Source organism: Anopheles funestus, chromosome 2RL (assembly GCF_943734845.2).
Source record: "Anopheles funestus chromosome 2RL, idAnoFuneDA-416_04, whole genome shotgun sequence".
In the NCBI taxonomy this organism is placed as follows: Eukaryota; Metazoa; Arthropoda; class Insecta; order Diptera; family Culicidae; genus Anopheles; species Anopheles funestus.
The window spans coordinates 15,601,452-15,617,645 of NC_064598.1; the positions used below are offsets into that span (position 1 = coordinate 15,601,452).

At 43.6% G+C, this 16,194-nt stretch overlaps 1 protein-coding gene across 7 annotated transcripts in view; it reads right to left on the reverse strand.

The window, feature by feature from the left end:
- Positions 1-1,347: 1,347 nt before the first annotated feature.
- LOC125765005 (uncharacterized) overlaps positions 1,348-16,194 on the reverse strand; it is an 86,176-nt gene continuing 71,329 nt past the window's right edge. For all 7 annotated transcript variants that reach the window (XM_049429833.1, XM_049429832.1, XM_049429827.1 and 4 more), the window contains 3 exons: positions 12,711-12,845; positions 9,056-10,263; positions 1,348-4,363 (listed from right to left, as the gene is read on the reverse strand). In XM_049429833.1, coding sequence (XP_049285790.1) covers positions 9,107-10,263; positions 12,711-12,845 — 1,292 coding nt within the window. In that variant the 3' untranslated portion in view covers positions 1,348-4,363; positions 9,056-9,106. The remainder of the gene's footprint in view (positions 4,364-9,055; positions 10,264-12,710; positions 12,846-16,194) is intronic.

Consider the following 16,194-nt stretch of genomic DNA (forward strand, 5'->3'; position numbering starts at 1 on the left):
GTGTTTAGATTAGGTGTGCGATCGTTTATTGTTGCTTCTTTTAACTCATCAAACCGCTTTCATTTCTGCACTTGCTTGCATACCTGTGTAGCTCTCCGTCACGTTTCCGTGTTACGTTACGCGAACACCATGCACTATGGTCGTTTTTGCGATAAGTCTAAATGAAATTTTCGTTCGCAAAAAAAAACCACTTGAACAAAAGGCAAAGACGGTACCCGCGGGAAAATGAGTTTCACTAAAAGTTTCGGTCATGTTCTGACGGTTAGATTTGCTCCATTGCGAGTGTTTCCTTCCTGCAATGGTGTAGTTGGGTTTTCAGCACCTCAACCGTTCATGCTTTCTTGATGAGCGTTTATATTTACTCTCGGTACGTAGGTACAATCGATTTGGGGAGGGGTATTCGGGTGTTGAGGGTTATAAGTATGGAAAAGGGTATGAGTATCTTATCTCGTAGTGCTTCATCGTGCTGAAAGCGTATCGATGCTTCCCATTTCACAAGCAGAGAAAACACACACACACTCACGTTTTGGCGGTTCGTGCATGACCGCGGTTCCACCCGCATCTACCAACCTTGGCAGCCAATGGATGATTACGGGGTTTTTGCAAAAACCGGCACGAAAGAACCGCGAAAACTCTTATTCCACAACCGTTCCGTTACCAGGAAAGCATCTTTCCATCGCAGCATCAGAGTCGGACGGATAGTGTGTGTGTGTGTGTGGTTTTTTGTTTCGTCCCTTTTTCTTGTCGCATTTATGGCTTGGCCCTTCGTTTTTGTTGCTGAACGTTTGCTGAACCACGGATATACTGCATCACGAGTATGGCAATCATGATTGCTGGCTTGATGCAGCACAAAACTAGAAACACTACCCTTCCTATATCTGCTACGTTTTTCGGGGGTTGCATTTCTCCGCTTTGGCTCATATCCTCATCCCATGTCCTTGCGGAACAGTACCACGCCTGAATACCCAACCGATCGAATGTAGAAAGCGAACAAGAACCAACGACACTACACAGACAAAACGCTTCCTCCCAAGCTCCCGAAAAACACACGGCGGAAACATTGAAAACTTCCTCCTTAAACTAGCCAACTTAATTTGTCCTTCTTGCTAACACACGCTGACAATCCGGGAAGGTGGAAAAGTGAATCTTCTTATTAAGGAAAAAGGAAAGCAAAAATAAATTCGCCGATACGAACGGTAATTAAATGTTTGTTTTGTATGCCAAAGTTCACCGTTGAAATGTTCAATTGGATAAAATTTAATCTTCGCGATTGGGTGGCTATAATTTCTTTCCTCTTTTTTTAGTAAATTAAAAAAATCGTTTTGGAAAAAAAGTTAGACAACAAAATGTTTTGTAATAATATTAATAATTTATTTACGGTTTGTTTTTTTTTGTGTGTGTATTTGTTCCACGTTTATTTCTTCCACTTGCTTGTATGTTTTGCCAATCTTACAGCCATATTAACATCGGCCGGCGTTTTTTTTTTGGGGTCAAATTAAAAGATTACATTACACGGTTTCGCGGTATGTATTTTGTATCGCCATTTGCCACCATACTACACTTATCTTGATTTGCATTTTGTTTACTGTCTGCGGACGACTGCTTAATCGAACTAACCACGTTCTTACCACCTTCTGGTAAAACTGTCAACTTCCTTTTGATCGGTCCGGGACGTTGGTGGAGGGAAGAGGAGATGAAAAAGGGAAAGGGATTGGGGTGATAGGGTGTTTTTTTCTTTTTTAATGTTGCTGCATTGCTTGCCTATTATACAGTTCCTTTTACATCGCCCCGAGGCAAGCAAATACACGTGTTTTGTGTTGCTTCATTTGACGAGTTATGCTTTCATATTGATACATGGTTCAATATGTATACGTTGCTGCTTTGCTGTTTATGTACATCTTCACGGGTTTATTTTATTTCTTTTATCTTCTTTTTCGTCTCTTCTGTTGACTTTTCCCCCCTCCTCTCTACTCCCATCAACCATTGAAGGGGGTGGAGGGTGGGATGGGGGGATGTTTTATTTGTATGTTGAGTTAAATAAGTGAAGCGGTGTGGCTATAAAGGTGGTGCTATTAAAACTTGCATTTAATTTTGATCATTTTGCTTGCTCACATTGTGTAATTGTGTATAAGGGGCATTAATTTACAGGACAAGATTTGTTTTTTTAGCAAAGCGTGAACGTTCCAAAACTGTTGGACCTAATCCTCCCCTTGGCCTCTCTGTCTATTTCATATGTTTTTTTTTATGTTGTTGCATGTATATCTCTGTTTCAACAGCATTAATTGGGGTTTTTTGTTTCTATATAGATGCATTCTTAGTGACGATGACGATCAAATGGGTTCAAAGTATGGATTTTCTGTTTCCTTTTTTTTTGCTGCTCTTGTTTTTTTTTCTTAAAATGGAGAAAGAGTTTAAGCTAATATTGTATGCTTCTTTTCACCCTTCCTTTACATCGCATTTGATGGCGTAAAATAGTTACATTTTGCACTTGCTGCACTTTACACTTTCCATCTTACTTTAATGTTTTTCTTGCGTTTTTTTTTTGTTTAAATGGAACATTACACCTTTCATCTTCCGCGTTCACTTTTACTGTACACTTACATATCCATTTCGTGTGCATCGCCGCTTCCTTACTTGCAATTATGTGTTTGTGTATACGGGTACACATTTCTTCCTTTCTTTTTAATATTTAAATTCGACTGTAGCATCCGTTTGTTGGCGATGTTTCAAACTGACTTTCGTGTAACACGCACTTACTAAAAAATGTTCGACCCACACATTTGCTCGATGAAACATAACGACATAAGCACATACCTATAACTAAACTTAGCACAAACAGAAGAAAAAAAAGTATCTAGTAAACCAATCAAACTTAGCACAATAAAACCTCCTTTCAAACGTTGTACGATCGTGTGCAGGTGTGTGTTTTTTGCGTGAGCGTGTGTGTCTGCGTTCACACAAACAAAAAAGTTTAGAAACAAGCATACAGTTAAAGCACTTCGGCTTTAAAAACAAAAAAATGAGGGAACAAACATTGTGCCCGCGTGAAAACTCAAAAATCATATGGTGAAAAACACTATCTAGCGCGATATCTGCTGATACATGATACATTACCACAAAACTACAAAGAGCTAACAATGAACAATATGCTGCTGTACGCGCGTATCACAATTCGATTTTCTTTTCTTACTAGCCATTTTGTTGTTTTCCACCCTATCGATGCCCTTATCCGGCTGACAAAAGCACAAAACCACACACACACACTCACACGCACTTAAAAACCCATTTTCATCTTCCATGGGAGATGAATGAATCGGTTTGCTTTTCCTATCCTTTATTCGCTAGTAAAAGAAAAGAAAATAGTAACAAGTAACTAATCATTTTATTTTTCAACCCTTATTTTTGGGGGTTGGTTCAAGATCACCCATTATAGTTTGTTGTTTTTTAGTTTTCCCAATCATGAGTTTCGTTTCGTGAGATTTTGTTTCGATTTTTGTTTGTTTTTCGCACACGATTATGTTGTGCCCGTGGACAATTTTATCGCAAAAAAACAATACTTCGCTACACATACTGTTTGTTGGCTAGTGGCGTTTGTCGCTTTGTCACACACACACACTAGCACTTTTTCTAGAAAGTTTAACTTTTCTTTTTAGTAATTTTGGTGGGAAATGGCGCCAGAGTGAGAGAGAAAAAAAATACAACAAGGCGCAATCTAATATGAAAACGGTTTGGTTTTAGCTTATCATTTTTTTTTGCTTTGCTATCTTTCTTTTTTCGGTTTTATCCCTTGTTTTTTATTAGACAGTTAATAATTCTACATCTCTTACATGAGGCAACATGCGTACATGCACCATCAACGAAACCGTTCACAATCATTTGTTTTTGTTTCTTCTTCTCTACATTTATCTTTTTGTTTGTGTGTTATTTGTGTTTTTCTTTTTTTTTGTTTACTCAAACAAACAAAAAAATCTATTATTTATCCTGTACACAACATTTTGTATCACAGTGTAGACCTTCGTTGCACGATCGAAAAATATCAATAATCTGCTTTTTTGCTGCTAACGGTCGGATGTGTCCGACCTCACAAACGTCCTTCCCTCTGTTTTTGCTCAAAACGATGGTGAAGATTTAAATTTAAAACACAACTTACGGATGGCGGCCTTTCGTGTGTTTCTTGACGGGTTTTTCCTCGCCCCCAAAAGCGGGTCGGTTGGTGTGTGGTTTTTTTTCCAAGGAAGGGACTTCTCTTTTCATGCAACGCTAAGGAACGGGACTGGATCACGAACAGTACCAGTAACAGCCAGGACTAGGTAGCATCTATCGGCTTACGAATGATTTGCTGTGAGGCTCCAAAACGTTCGATCTGTACGGTGGGTAAAGGAGGGAAGAAATGAAGAAAAAGCAAAAAAAAAACGACGCGAAACGGTTAATTGGTAAATAATGAATTATTATGCCGCACATTGCTGTACAAATTGGAAAGATAATCGCTGTGAAGATGTCGGGTTGTAAAATAAAGCACAAATGGAGCAAGGCATCTGTGCCATCTAATACGAAAAACAACATACATCGGCAAGACCTTCGAACAAAGGTACGAATGTTAGCACACACACACAGACAGACAGGCCCACCCCGTTGCAGGCAATAAAGAAGAAGCAATTCCCTCAAATGGAAAGCCATAAAATTATCTCTGAAAACTAGTAAAATTCACTAGCCCGTAATGGTCGATCAGTACCTCAGGAACCGGTTCCAAAATGGCTATGAACAATATCTCCATCTTTTGGACGATTCCGTCAGCCAAACAAAAACCTTCCCATCCTAAGGATCCAGGGTACCAGCGAACCTTATCCCTCCGCAGAGACACATTTGAGGTTTTAAAAACAGCTCACACTCCATTTCGTTGCACTCCCCGATTGGAATGGGGAGATCTCGCAGCTAGAGTCGAAACATTTCGCCCGGCCTGATGTCGGCAAACTACACAACTAGGCGCATCAGCAATCAGCCATGAAGGCAAGAGTGCATCATAACCGGGACGGAGAGCAGCATCACCCAACACAGCAACAACAATAATCATGAGTTTGATCGTCCCGGAAATGCTTTCCCGTCTGCAGCAGCAGCAGTTTCGTTAGTGTGCTGATGGCCACGGCTCAAGGAATTTGCGTAGTTTTTTTAATGCGTTTTTCATTATACAAAGTAGCTTGTAAATTATCTGCTCGCAGATGTCCTCCAGTTTTTATTGCCCAACCGGCGCGGTCGTCTCGGTCTGGTGTGTTGCACAATGTTGCACGGGGCGGCTAAAACGTATCTAATGCGCGCGAACTACGCGCGGTGTCTTTGCGACGTCAAGACCGCAGGACGGATAATCGTAAACTTCGTTATCTTGTTGGAGACATATCAGTGTGACCGTAACAGGTACGACACTGACCGCCCGGGTTTGTGTAATGCATTGGTCAGCATCGATTGCAATAGTTTTCATCGCCTTCTGGGCAGACAACTTACTGCTAACAGTGTGCCAGGACTGCGGCGACAAAAAAAAATGTTTGCATAAAAATTTGCAAAATGCGTACAGAATTCGCGCCACGTCAGGAAAAGTGCCTCTCCCACGACGGTCGGGAGTCAGCGCTTCCCTTCGCTGCAGAGTGTTTCATCGAGCTGGATGCATCACACGTTACCCCGGCACACGGGTAGATATGTTGGCAGATATTTACGACCTATTTTACGACCGTAGTAAAGTTGCATTTAGCGCGTCTTGTGAGACGCTTTTTCTCACCCACCATTCTTGTACGGATGCCTGCCACCAAGTCAGAGACAAGCGAGCTAGTGTTATTCTATGGTCCCCACTGTTTTACACACCCCTGCTACACTGAGCCTGGAATGTTGTCTACGATGTTTGGCCTCGCTAAGTCTCTCTCTCTCTCTCTGTGTATGTGTGCGCGCGTCTATCTCATCCCCAAGAATCGATCATCAAAAGATGCAAAGATTTGCCAGATTCGCGATAAGCCGGGAACGTGTTCCCCGGACTGGGTAAATGCTACAGCACAAAACCACTGTCTCTCTGTACGCTTGCACTGCCCTTTCAAAACGGCAGTAAAATAGAAAATTATTATTGCCTGGAATATATATTATTTCCTAATGTATTGAGCGACCTCGGGAACTGATCGACGAGATGTACACCACCCTGACGAGATGCTGCAGCTGGAGCGTTACCTTATTTTGCTGCGGCCTCTCGGTATAATACCGTTTTACGATGATCGTTAAATCTGCCTGAGACTGAAACTCACCTCCTGAGTACCTTGGTGCGTTGCCTCACGCTATGGGTAACAAAAACGCCTCCATCCAAATGCATAATGCATTCCTCCGAGTGGACTCTTTCAATCACTGAGTGTGTGCCGACAGAAGAGTGTGAACGGTTTGCAATGGTAAAGTGTATTGAGTTGGTGCAAACGTTACGATCTCTGAAGATGCACTTTAAAGGGTGCTTAAAAGTTATTGAACAGAAAGTTTCTGATAGAAATAACCAGTAAGCAGTTACTGGCACTCATATCGAGCGGTTTTACTAACTAGACCATGAAGACGTTAGGAATTTTCGCTACTCTCCAAAGTTTGGTTGGCAATAATGTCTTGTTCTGGAGGCAACTCCCAATACATCCGTACAATAGGACATAAAAGCTGCTAATGTACCATCAATGAAGCAATTTTCATCTACATCTAGCTTCAAATTGCCCAATATTCCATTTTCTAATCCAATAATTTGAATTGCTACTCACTGGAGATGGAACTGAGTAGCGATGAATGAACTCCGAGTAAGTGATTCGCAATAATGAGTTTATTCTTCAACTGATTCTTTGGAAAATGTAACAGTTGAGTTTCACATCTTCAATATTTAATGCCACATGATCGTTAAGACATGGTAGTTCTGATACAAAAATTAAGATTAGTTAAATGACTCTTTCATGAGTGATAATAATCCTTCATGAGTTAGTCAAATTTGCAAATCAAATCTCACTTAAGAGTGATATCTCTCTTTCATGAGTGAATTAAAACTCATCCCAAATTGTCTTAGCTCCTTCGAGAGTCCAATGACTCTTTCATGAGTGATATCATTACTTCAAGAGTAAACTGATACTTTCATGAGATGTTTTACCTATTCGGTATTTAAATCTCTGGGAGTGAGTCACAAGGCAAATGAATTTTAACAACAATGAGGAGATTTGAATTTCCTCACTCACTGACTCTTCCTCACTCACGTATCACCATAATACAACATATTATGACTGACACCACCGGGCCACTATGGCGGGCCAGTCACCACTCACTCACTCACAATCGACGGTTAATCAAACATTCCAACGTCAAAGTGTGCCACAAAATTAGTTACTACGAGTGTGGAATGCAAAAATTGTATTATTTACCTTTCGGCATTGCAACGGCATTCTACCGTGACTGTGCCACCCCCATTAATGATGCATCGGTGGATAACGAATGGACTAAATTTATTCATAACTTGCCAAACCACCCGTATGTTGCTACTTCGTCAACAATCACCACCCCGACGAGTGCATTCGTTTCCCGAAAAAAGACATTTCTTCTGTAGAGTCAGTGGGGCTACTACCCTGGTGAGTGAGTGACTACAGGAGAAATATAGATTTGAACAACCCCATCACAAGTGCACCCACAATATGTGGAGTTAAGCAGGCGAATAAAAATAGCCAGATCACAAGTGTGAATATCGGAGTGTCAACTCGCTATCGCGTCTCACTCTTTCTTTCACGCACAACACTGTTTAAATGCATATTTACAATGCATGTCCGTAGACATGATGAAGCTTTGCGCGAAAATCTAAACCCAATGGAGGCTGCATTTACCGATTCGCTGAAGTTGAAATGGACGGAATGGCATCAAGGGGTTAGGGACGTTGGATTGTTTTGATTTGTTTATTTCCGCTTGACGAATGCAGATCACCAGTTCTTTCACCTACGTATCCACTGCTCCGTTCAGCACCTGCATAGAGCAATTGCAATTGCAGGGTACATTTTGCACACCCGCTTGATCCAACAAATCCGTCTCACTCGTAGTGAAACTCTCCCTCTTTAGAGGCTCGGAAAACACCCCGGTTTGGAATACCGGCGGCATCACACACTATTATTACATTGATTGTTGCCGGTGAGTGAGCGCAAATCGGACCGGAGCATGGAGCGCAACGTATGGAGGCGAACCAATGCGTTGCATATTTTGTGTATAAATTTTGAATAATCGAAACAACGATTCGAATGTTGTTGTTTTGCTTCACCCTCGTTTTTTTTTGCTCACCCTTTAGCGTGTGCCATTTTACAAACAAACACCGTTGTGCGCGTACCATATCAAACATTTGGCATAAAAAGTGATCACCCTCGGGGTAGACCAGGCCAATGGTTACCAGTGAAGTGAAAAATAGCCATTCGGTGCATGGAAAAATGGCCAGCGACAACACGTTATGCATTAGCAGTCGGTGCTGCGTTTACTTGCATCCATCGCCCATCCATTTGTGGGTGATTAAAAATAAATATAAATAGGAAATAAATTATTTGCCAACCCGACCCGCATGGATTATTTTTATTTAGAATTTTGCAATACATCGTCCGGTTAGTGTCGCCATCGGGTTGGCTCCGTATCAGGTATCAGAGGGGGAGGGTTGTTGAAGTAGAGACCAGTGGTGAGAGGAAAATTTTCTGTTTTGTTTTGTATTTCCTCACCCATATCAATAACTAAACGTTGATTTGGCTGTGAATGATTTATTTAAATAGCCCCGGCTCAACTCGGCACTGATGATGATCGATACTGGCAGAAGTAAATCAGCCCCCGAGCGCAACATATTGCAACCTGCCCGGTTTTGCTTGCCCCTACCGACCAAGGTCACTACAAGGCAGGCAGGCTTTGCTAGCGAACTAACATTAGCTTTAAAACGTGTGAAGATCAAAGAATGCTCCATAGGACATTTTGTTCTCCAATGTTTTTTTTCCAAACATCATAACTTCAAATATCTTCATACTAAATTTAACCATACATCAATGGAACTTACCTTATCGAACAGCGGTATGCAGCACTCTTGCACCGGACACGCGATGCAAATTTAGTGAATCGTAGCAATTGAAGCCTGTTGAGCAGAGAGCGAATTTTCTACCGCAGTCGCGTAGAAAAATGCACCCTTCGGTGGCGTTAAGCGGGCGTTGCTGGGCGAAGACGAAGTCGTCTGTTCCTTTGGTTCGGCCAATGTTTGCTGTTGCTGCTGTTGCTGCTGCTGCTGTTGCTCCTTCCGATAGAAGTGATCTACGTGGGGCAGCTGCAACGGATGCTGATAGCCTAGAAAGTGGGTATGGAACATCGGTACTGTCGTGGACTCGCTACTAACGGACGGATACAAGCTGGACGGTAGCAGCTGGGCCGGGAAGTGCGTCGAGTAGAGCGTCCGATTGACCGCCTCTAGCCCGGGCAGCAGCAACGGTAGCGCGAAGTTGTTCGTCTCGAGCCCGTTGTACTTGTACATCGGCAAACCGAGCCCGTTCGGCTTCTTGAGCAGATCGAGCCGATCGAAGGTGCTCTTCGGCAACGAGTACGGAATGCGCTGTTCCTTCTCCTTGTCGTAAGACTCGTCGGCGGGCTCCAGTACGGTGTCCTTCAGCGTGAAGGACTTTTTACTCCGCCGCACCGACTCCAGGTAGGCTTCGTACGGTTGGGTCTGGTGCTCTTCCCGCTCCGGCGATTTGTGCGCGGTGTGCAGATCTTCCGGCTCCCGGGCAGGGCTGAACGATCGTGCCTTTTTACTTGCCGCCTCCACGAGACTATCGTAAACGGTGGGCTCTTCCTCGGGTACGGGCGATCGGTTCGGGACGCTGCCACCTTCCACCGTGTGCGTGTACCGTTTGGGATGTGTCCGGGACCGACCACTGCTGCTGCCCGTTGGTGGCCGTGGTCCGTGAACCCTTCCCACCGATGCACTGTCATCGAACGCGATACAGTCACCGTCCTCACGATCACAGCCGGTACTGCTACTGCTGGTGGATGGTTTGAATTTGGTGTCAAGGTTCAGGGCCCGATCGTCGGCACGCGGCGTTTCGGCCTGGCGCGAACACGAACGCGACCGCGACAGTGAGCTGGACCGTGAGCGGATGGTGGAGTTGGTGCGGGTCACCGATATGTTTTCGTCCTCGTCGTCCTCCGTCAGCCGATCGCTGTTGGGATCGAGCGAAGACTTCACCAGCGCCTCGTACGTCTTTATAGTTCGTTTACCTTTCGGTTGGCCACAGTACGTCGAGGTGTTAAAAGAGAGAAAAAAAGGATGGGAAAAAGAAAGCAGACATTCAATTAGTACCGATCATCTTGCAGACACTTGAACGTCCCACGGCAGATGACCGCGGATGCTCGTGATGGAGTCGTCGCGATTACCATACCTTAGCTGCTACAGTTTGATTGATTGTAGAAGGTGGAAGGTGTTGGGGGAGGAAAAGTGGGCCCAAGATCACCGCGTGGTGATGTAGCACCAAGTGGTTATTGATTGATGTTGTACATATGTGGCTGCCTTTGTGTTTTTTTTTTTTTGGAAGTGGCAGGGGAACATTGGGTGCATACATTCAGGCGCTAGCGCAACACCGAATGTGGTTGGCCCCACAAAAATGGGTTATTGATACGAGCGAAAAACCCCGAAACAATTCTTTACTTTCGTTTCTTTTTTCCCGATTTGTACTCTAGAACAATTGAATTGTTGCACACGCAAAAACACACATACATACACGCATACACTTTGCAACACTACCGTACAGTTTGATTGGAGATGACGATGGCATGGGTGGACCGTAGAGGACGCCCTACGACTCTGCGGTACAATGTTTTTTCTTGTCTTCCCCAATTTCGATTTTTTTTTGTTTGTTAAACAAGTTGTGGCACGATAACGATGATGTTGACTCAGGTATTGGTTGAACGATGGTTGGAAGGTTGATTGGTGAAGATAAACTATGCCTAAACTATTGGCTACTTAGTGGAACACAGGTTTTGCTCTTATCCGCCTTCTACTTTGCCGTTTTGCCATTAAACTATCCTAACACATTGCGCCCTGTTTTTTTTTGTTTGCTGCACCTCACACATTATTATTCCATATGTAACTCTTGCTTTTGGGCAGTTCTCCCGCTCCTCAAGAACGGGGAAAGGGCACAAGAAAAAAGAAACGAAACGACACCAGTCGAGTGTTCTGCACGAGACTGCACATACAAGCATCGAAAACTGCACATACACACGGTAAGTAGTTTTATACCGCCGGAGCCCGATCTCACAAGTATAGCTACACGTGACAGCCCCAGAACGGCTGCAGGTCAAAGTTATCCTCAAACCGTATGTACACTGTCCGGCACAGTTGCGATAAACCCGGGCGGTGGGGGGGTTGCGCGAAACATAGAAAAGAACGCAAGAACAAGAATAGATACAGTGAGGTGATCATTTGCTATCGTTGGAGATTGAAGATTTTGCATGAGAGTAAGCGGGTGCCGTGGCAGTCGAATACCCAAGATCGTGAAGATATCAGCCTTAGGATAGCAGGGCTGCTCTAGAGAATCATACAACATATGACCGTATATCTTCTACATATATACAACATAATCATACAGCGTTTTTGCGTGTGTCTGTTTACTGCAGACCGCGAAATTAATTAAAAAAAAAACTAAAGGACACCACACGCCTTAGCTCGACACAAGTTTACACTACTACTGGACTACACGGGACGGCTCTACTGCTGCTTACTGCTGCTGTGGCTCGTACTCGTCCCACTACTTAAACACTACTTTGAACTTATCGGCATCAGTTGCGTTACGTTTTTTTTCAATTAAAATAGCACAAAACTATCGAATTCGGTTCACCAGCCCCGCGCGCCCCTCATTTCTTCGACACAGGTTGGCACACCACCCCACACACACACCTTTATATATGCACACATACAATGATACGGACTGACATTCTGACCGAGGGGTGGAAAGTTTATCATCCACTCTGACGGGTGGTATTGCGTAACTCCACGCCATCGAACATGTTCAGATTATGCAATCTTGAGTATTCGTTGACCACCGCTTGACCTGTGTTGAACATAAATGAATGGAAAGGTAAGGCTTGAAGGTCACTACTGTTGTTGGCGGGACACCAAATATATTGGAATCTTGTAACAAAACAGTTTGAGACAATGTGCTTTCGTTCAAACTTTTCAGAAGAAATGAGCCAGCTGCACAACTTCAACGCAAACCAAAAGCCCTTATCTGTATGCTAAAACTATTGCGTATCTTTCCAATATCCTGAGGCTCTTCTTAGCTACCTAATAGGTGTCATAAACGTATCTTAAACAAATGCCAAACATGGATCGGACATCAACAAGCACCCTCAGATAGGGTCTACTTGCTACGAAAAAAATGTTTCAAAATAATCATAATAAATGAAAACAATTCTAACGCGGTTTAGGAATATCTTAATGTAATCTGGTATTCTTCGCTGTAACCTGCACTGTACAGCAACTGCACATTCTGAGGTAGTTGTAGGTAGTTGCCGGAGGACACACTCCGCGTGTTTTTGCCCTCCCGGTTTGGTAAAGAACACTTTTGTCTGAACCCTTTTCGCTTCACTAGCTCGCTCGCTTTACGCACAGTAGATGTTTGACACGGTGATGAAAGCGATGTCGTACGACACCATCATCGCCAGCTTACCTTCGTCGATCCGTTGGTGTGCTGTTTGTACATCGCCATCGGCGCTCTTCAGTATGACGTACATCAGGGGCATCATCTCCCATGGGTAACCGAGCTTCTCCAGCAGCCATTGGGCCCGTTTCACCAGCTCATCGTCTGAAAAGAAAGGGGTAATGAGGAGGGGAAGAAGGGGGGGGGGGGGAAAGAAAGAGAAAAGAAAACCATTTCCATTTCGGTTGAAAAGCTTGCTGTGAACATTTTATCGTTTTGAGCTTACTTAAAAATTGGCAAATGAAAAATCTTTGTTACGCTTCTTTACGGTATGTGCAAAATTTTCTTCTCCTGGGAAACATCGTTTCAAGCTCCATTTCCAGAGGTGTTGGGTATTATAATCTTATCGCCCATAGAAATAACGTCACCCTGTTAGGTCATTACGAGCCGCTTATCGAAGGTGTCAATCGTGATTGTGAATGAGAACACACGATGATGTTCATTAGTTTTTATTTTTCATGTTTTTTTTGTTGTTTAATTTTTCCCACCAACTCCCCGCTCCACTCTTCCCTGCAGGCCTCAAGAACGCACTGACAGACGCGCTTGACCGTACATTGAAAAATGACTTTCCCATCAGTACGTGCACACAATAACATCATCACGCGGAGGCGGAGAGCGACTCCTGGACCCTTCTTCTCTACGTCATGCACGTTCTTGCGCCCTTTTGCCCAAGGCGTATAGAAATTCAACACTTGAAGCTTCTTTTTTTTCAAAATACAAGACACTATAATAAATATTCCATAATCAATCACTACGCAAAACGGAACGGAACATTGCGATGGGTGGTGGGGCACTACTATAAGCAGGTCTCTCCTTCTGCTTGACCCTTTTCCCCCCTGCGCTCTGTATGATACTTCCTCCCAACTGATGCTGCGGCTTAGTTGTCGCTTCCACCACTCAAAGCTTACGGAAGATTTATTTTATATTTGCACTATTATCATCATCATCATCAACAACAACAGCAGCAGCATCAGCAGCAGTAGAAGCAACATCGTCTTCGTCATCGCTGCAACCACTCGACGGAGCGCTACTACACTCGGTACGGAATCGCGGTATCGACTTCCAATGCCCGAGGGCAACCTTAAGCCTGCTCCCTTTTGTGCTATGTCTCCTCTCGTCGCCCCCCCTCCAGCTCTTCCCGCTTTTCAACTCCCTCTACATTCACCCGCACAGGCGAAATTGCTCCACCGGCAAATGGTTGCATCCAGTTAGCTCGCGAGTGCAGCCATTCTGACACTTTGAAAAGTCACTTCAGTCATGCTAATCTTGTGCTTAATTTAGCTTCAATCTTCCGAGCAGTTTGCACACTATCTTCATGCTTCTTCATCCGTCCCATCCCTCCATTCCTTCCATTCCACACGACACGCACGCACGCCCGTTTGTCATTTGATTGGTGGAAATAAGCTTCTTCCCACACGTCCCCGTGTTTTTGCCCGACCGAACCCCACCGTACGGATTTCGTGCGTTCTTGCCTCATCCGGGCTGGAAATGGTATTGCATCAGAGCTGTCAAAGTGTCAATCCCTGAAACACGGGACGACATGCTGAGCAGGATCCACCGAAAACGTAAACCGAGCGAATCAGTTTTGCACTAGCGTCAATAGATCATTGTCGATCTTACTATCTATTTCTGGCATTTTGCAGCTTTGCCGGTGGAGGTTTCACTGCTAGAAGGTAAGGCTTAAAAAAACGGGCACCACTTGAGGATTGCTGTAACGGGTGTAAAGTTAATGCAGTGGGAAACTAATAGAAAGAAGAACCTTCCCTGTAATGCGATTGATGCAACAAACCGTTCTCTTTTTGATCATGACAAAACGATCGTTTCTGTGGGTTAAATATTAAAGGCAATTTCTCGCCCAAGGTTCAACTAATGAGCAAGCAGTTAATCATAGTTTTTTCTATTCTAAGTTAGCGTAATAAATCAGAAATAATTCTCTTCAACTGTCAATCGAATGAACTAGTGTTGGGTGATTCTGATAGAGATCCTTTGAACTGAATGAATGTCTCTGAATTTCTATTCTGGAAATTCATGAATCCTCTAATCCTCAATCTTATAAAGTCTAGTGCCGCTACTATCTACGCCCCGATTCACCCACTTAGGTTATGCAACTTTTTGCAATTATTTGCTTAAGAATAATTATTTTTCTGAAGTCGAACACGTCAAAAACTCCTAAAACCGTAATTCCTTGGAGATCAATATTTGAGATACATGAGAATTCTTGAATCTCTGAGAATTCATGAATCTTTGAAGATTAATGAATCTTTTGGGAGTCGATTCATGATTTGAATGACTCTTTACTGAAGATACATAAAAATGGATCCAACAACCATATGTCTATTTGAATTACTAAGTTATAAGAGATCAGACAGAAAAAAACAACTTATTTTATCAATCCATCTTCGTGTAATCGAATTACTTATTCAATATGTAAATCTGTACACAGAGCTACACTTGAGGCAGTAGTTTATTTGTACAATTATGTATTACCATTTGCAGAACCCATGCTGCAACAACTCCATTCGCGATATGATGCACATTTGCACAACAGTGCCGTCGTATCAACAAGCAAACACAAACATACCGTACGTGTATTTGCACTCGAACGTATCGATGCATACGGTGGGGGGAGGAAAGGATCGCAGCCCCAAGCAGAGGAATATCTCGTGCTGTCCGTTTCGTATGCCACCGTAAGGAAAGCGATAAATTGAATAATTGAGCAATATTTTATTCATCCAGACTAAACAAACCATAATCGAACGATCGTCGTCGGTTAGCGAATTGGCTGGTGCCATACCTTTCCATTTGGTAGCAACGGAACCATTCAAACCCCATCGCTACCGTGGTGACTCAGCAAGGTTAGAATGTGCATCGCGACCTTGCAGCTATGAAGCGATCCTACGGCAGATGAATTTTCGATAGTTGCAGGTACCAGGCATTGCTGCAACTGCATTACCCAGCCGCACATACAGCCAGGAACGTACCCACTCATATTTCCGGAGCTGATTTTACGATCTTCGCGCATGTAATGGGAAATGATTGTCGACGATAAATCATACTTGCATTTCTGCCGCTCTACCGGTCGGGGTAAAACGATCTGCCACCGCCAAAGGCGAAAACCAGCCAATTTGTAGATGCGGAAGAACACACATTCCCTCCCGCTCGAACGAGTGAGTGTGTAGCAAATAAACTTGCTAATTGATGTTGATTGCTTACGATTGCCTCAACGCCCCCGAAGCGCGTGCATCTGGTTTCCCGATGCAGCTGAAATCCGAGCTTCCGATATTTCGATATCCCGTGATTGCTCGTGCAGCCAACAGAGCGGGGACGAGTGTGATCTTATTGCGGGTTAAAATACACACACCTATAAGCTTGTTTTTATGCTTCTTACCTTGGCTTTTTTTACTTCCATAAAGGCACCCCCCATAGCCCCCTTTTCAATCCTCCAGCATGGGCC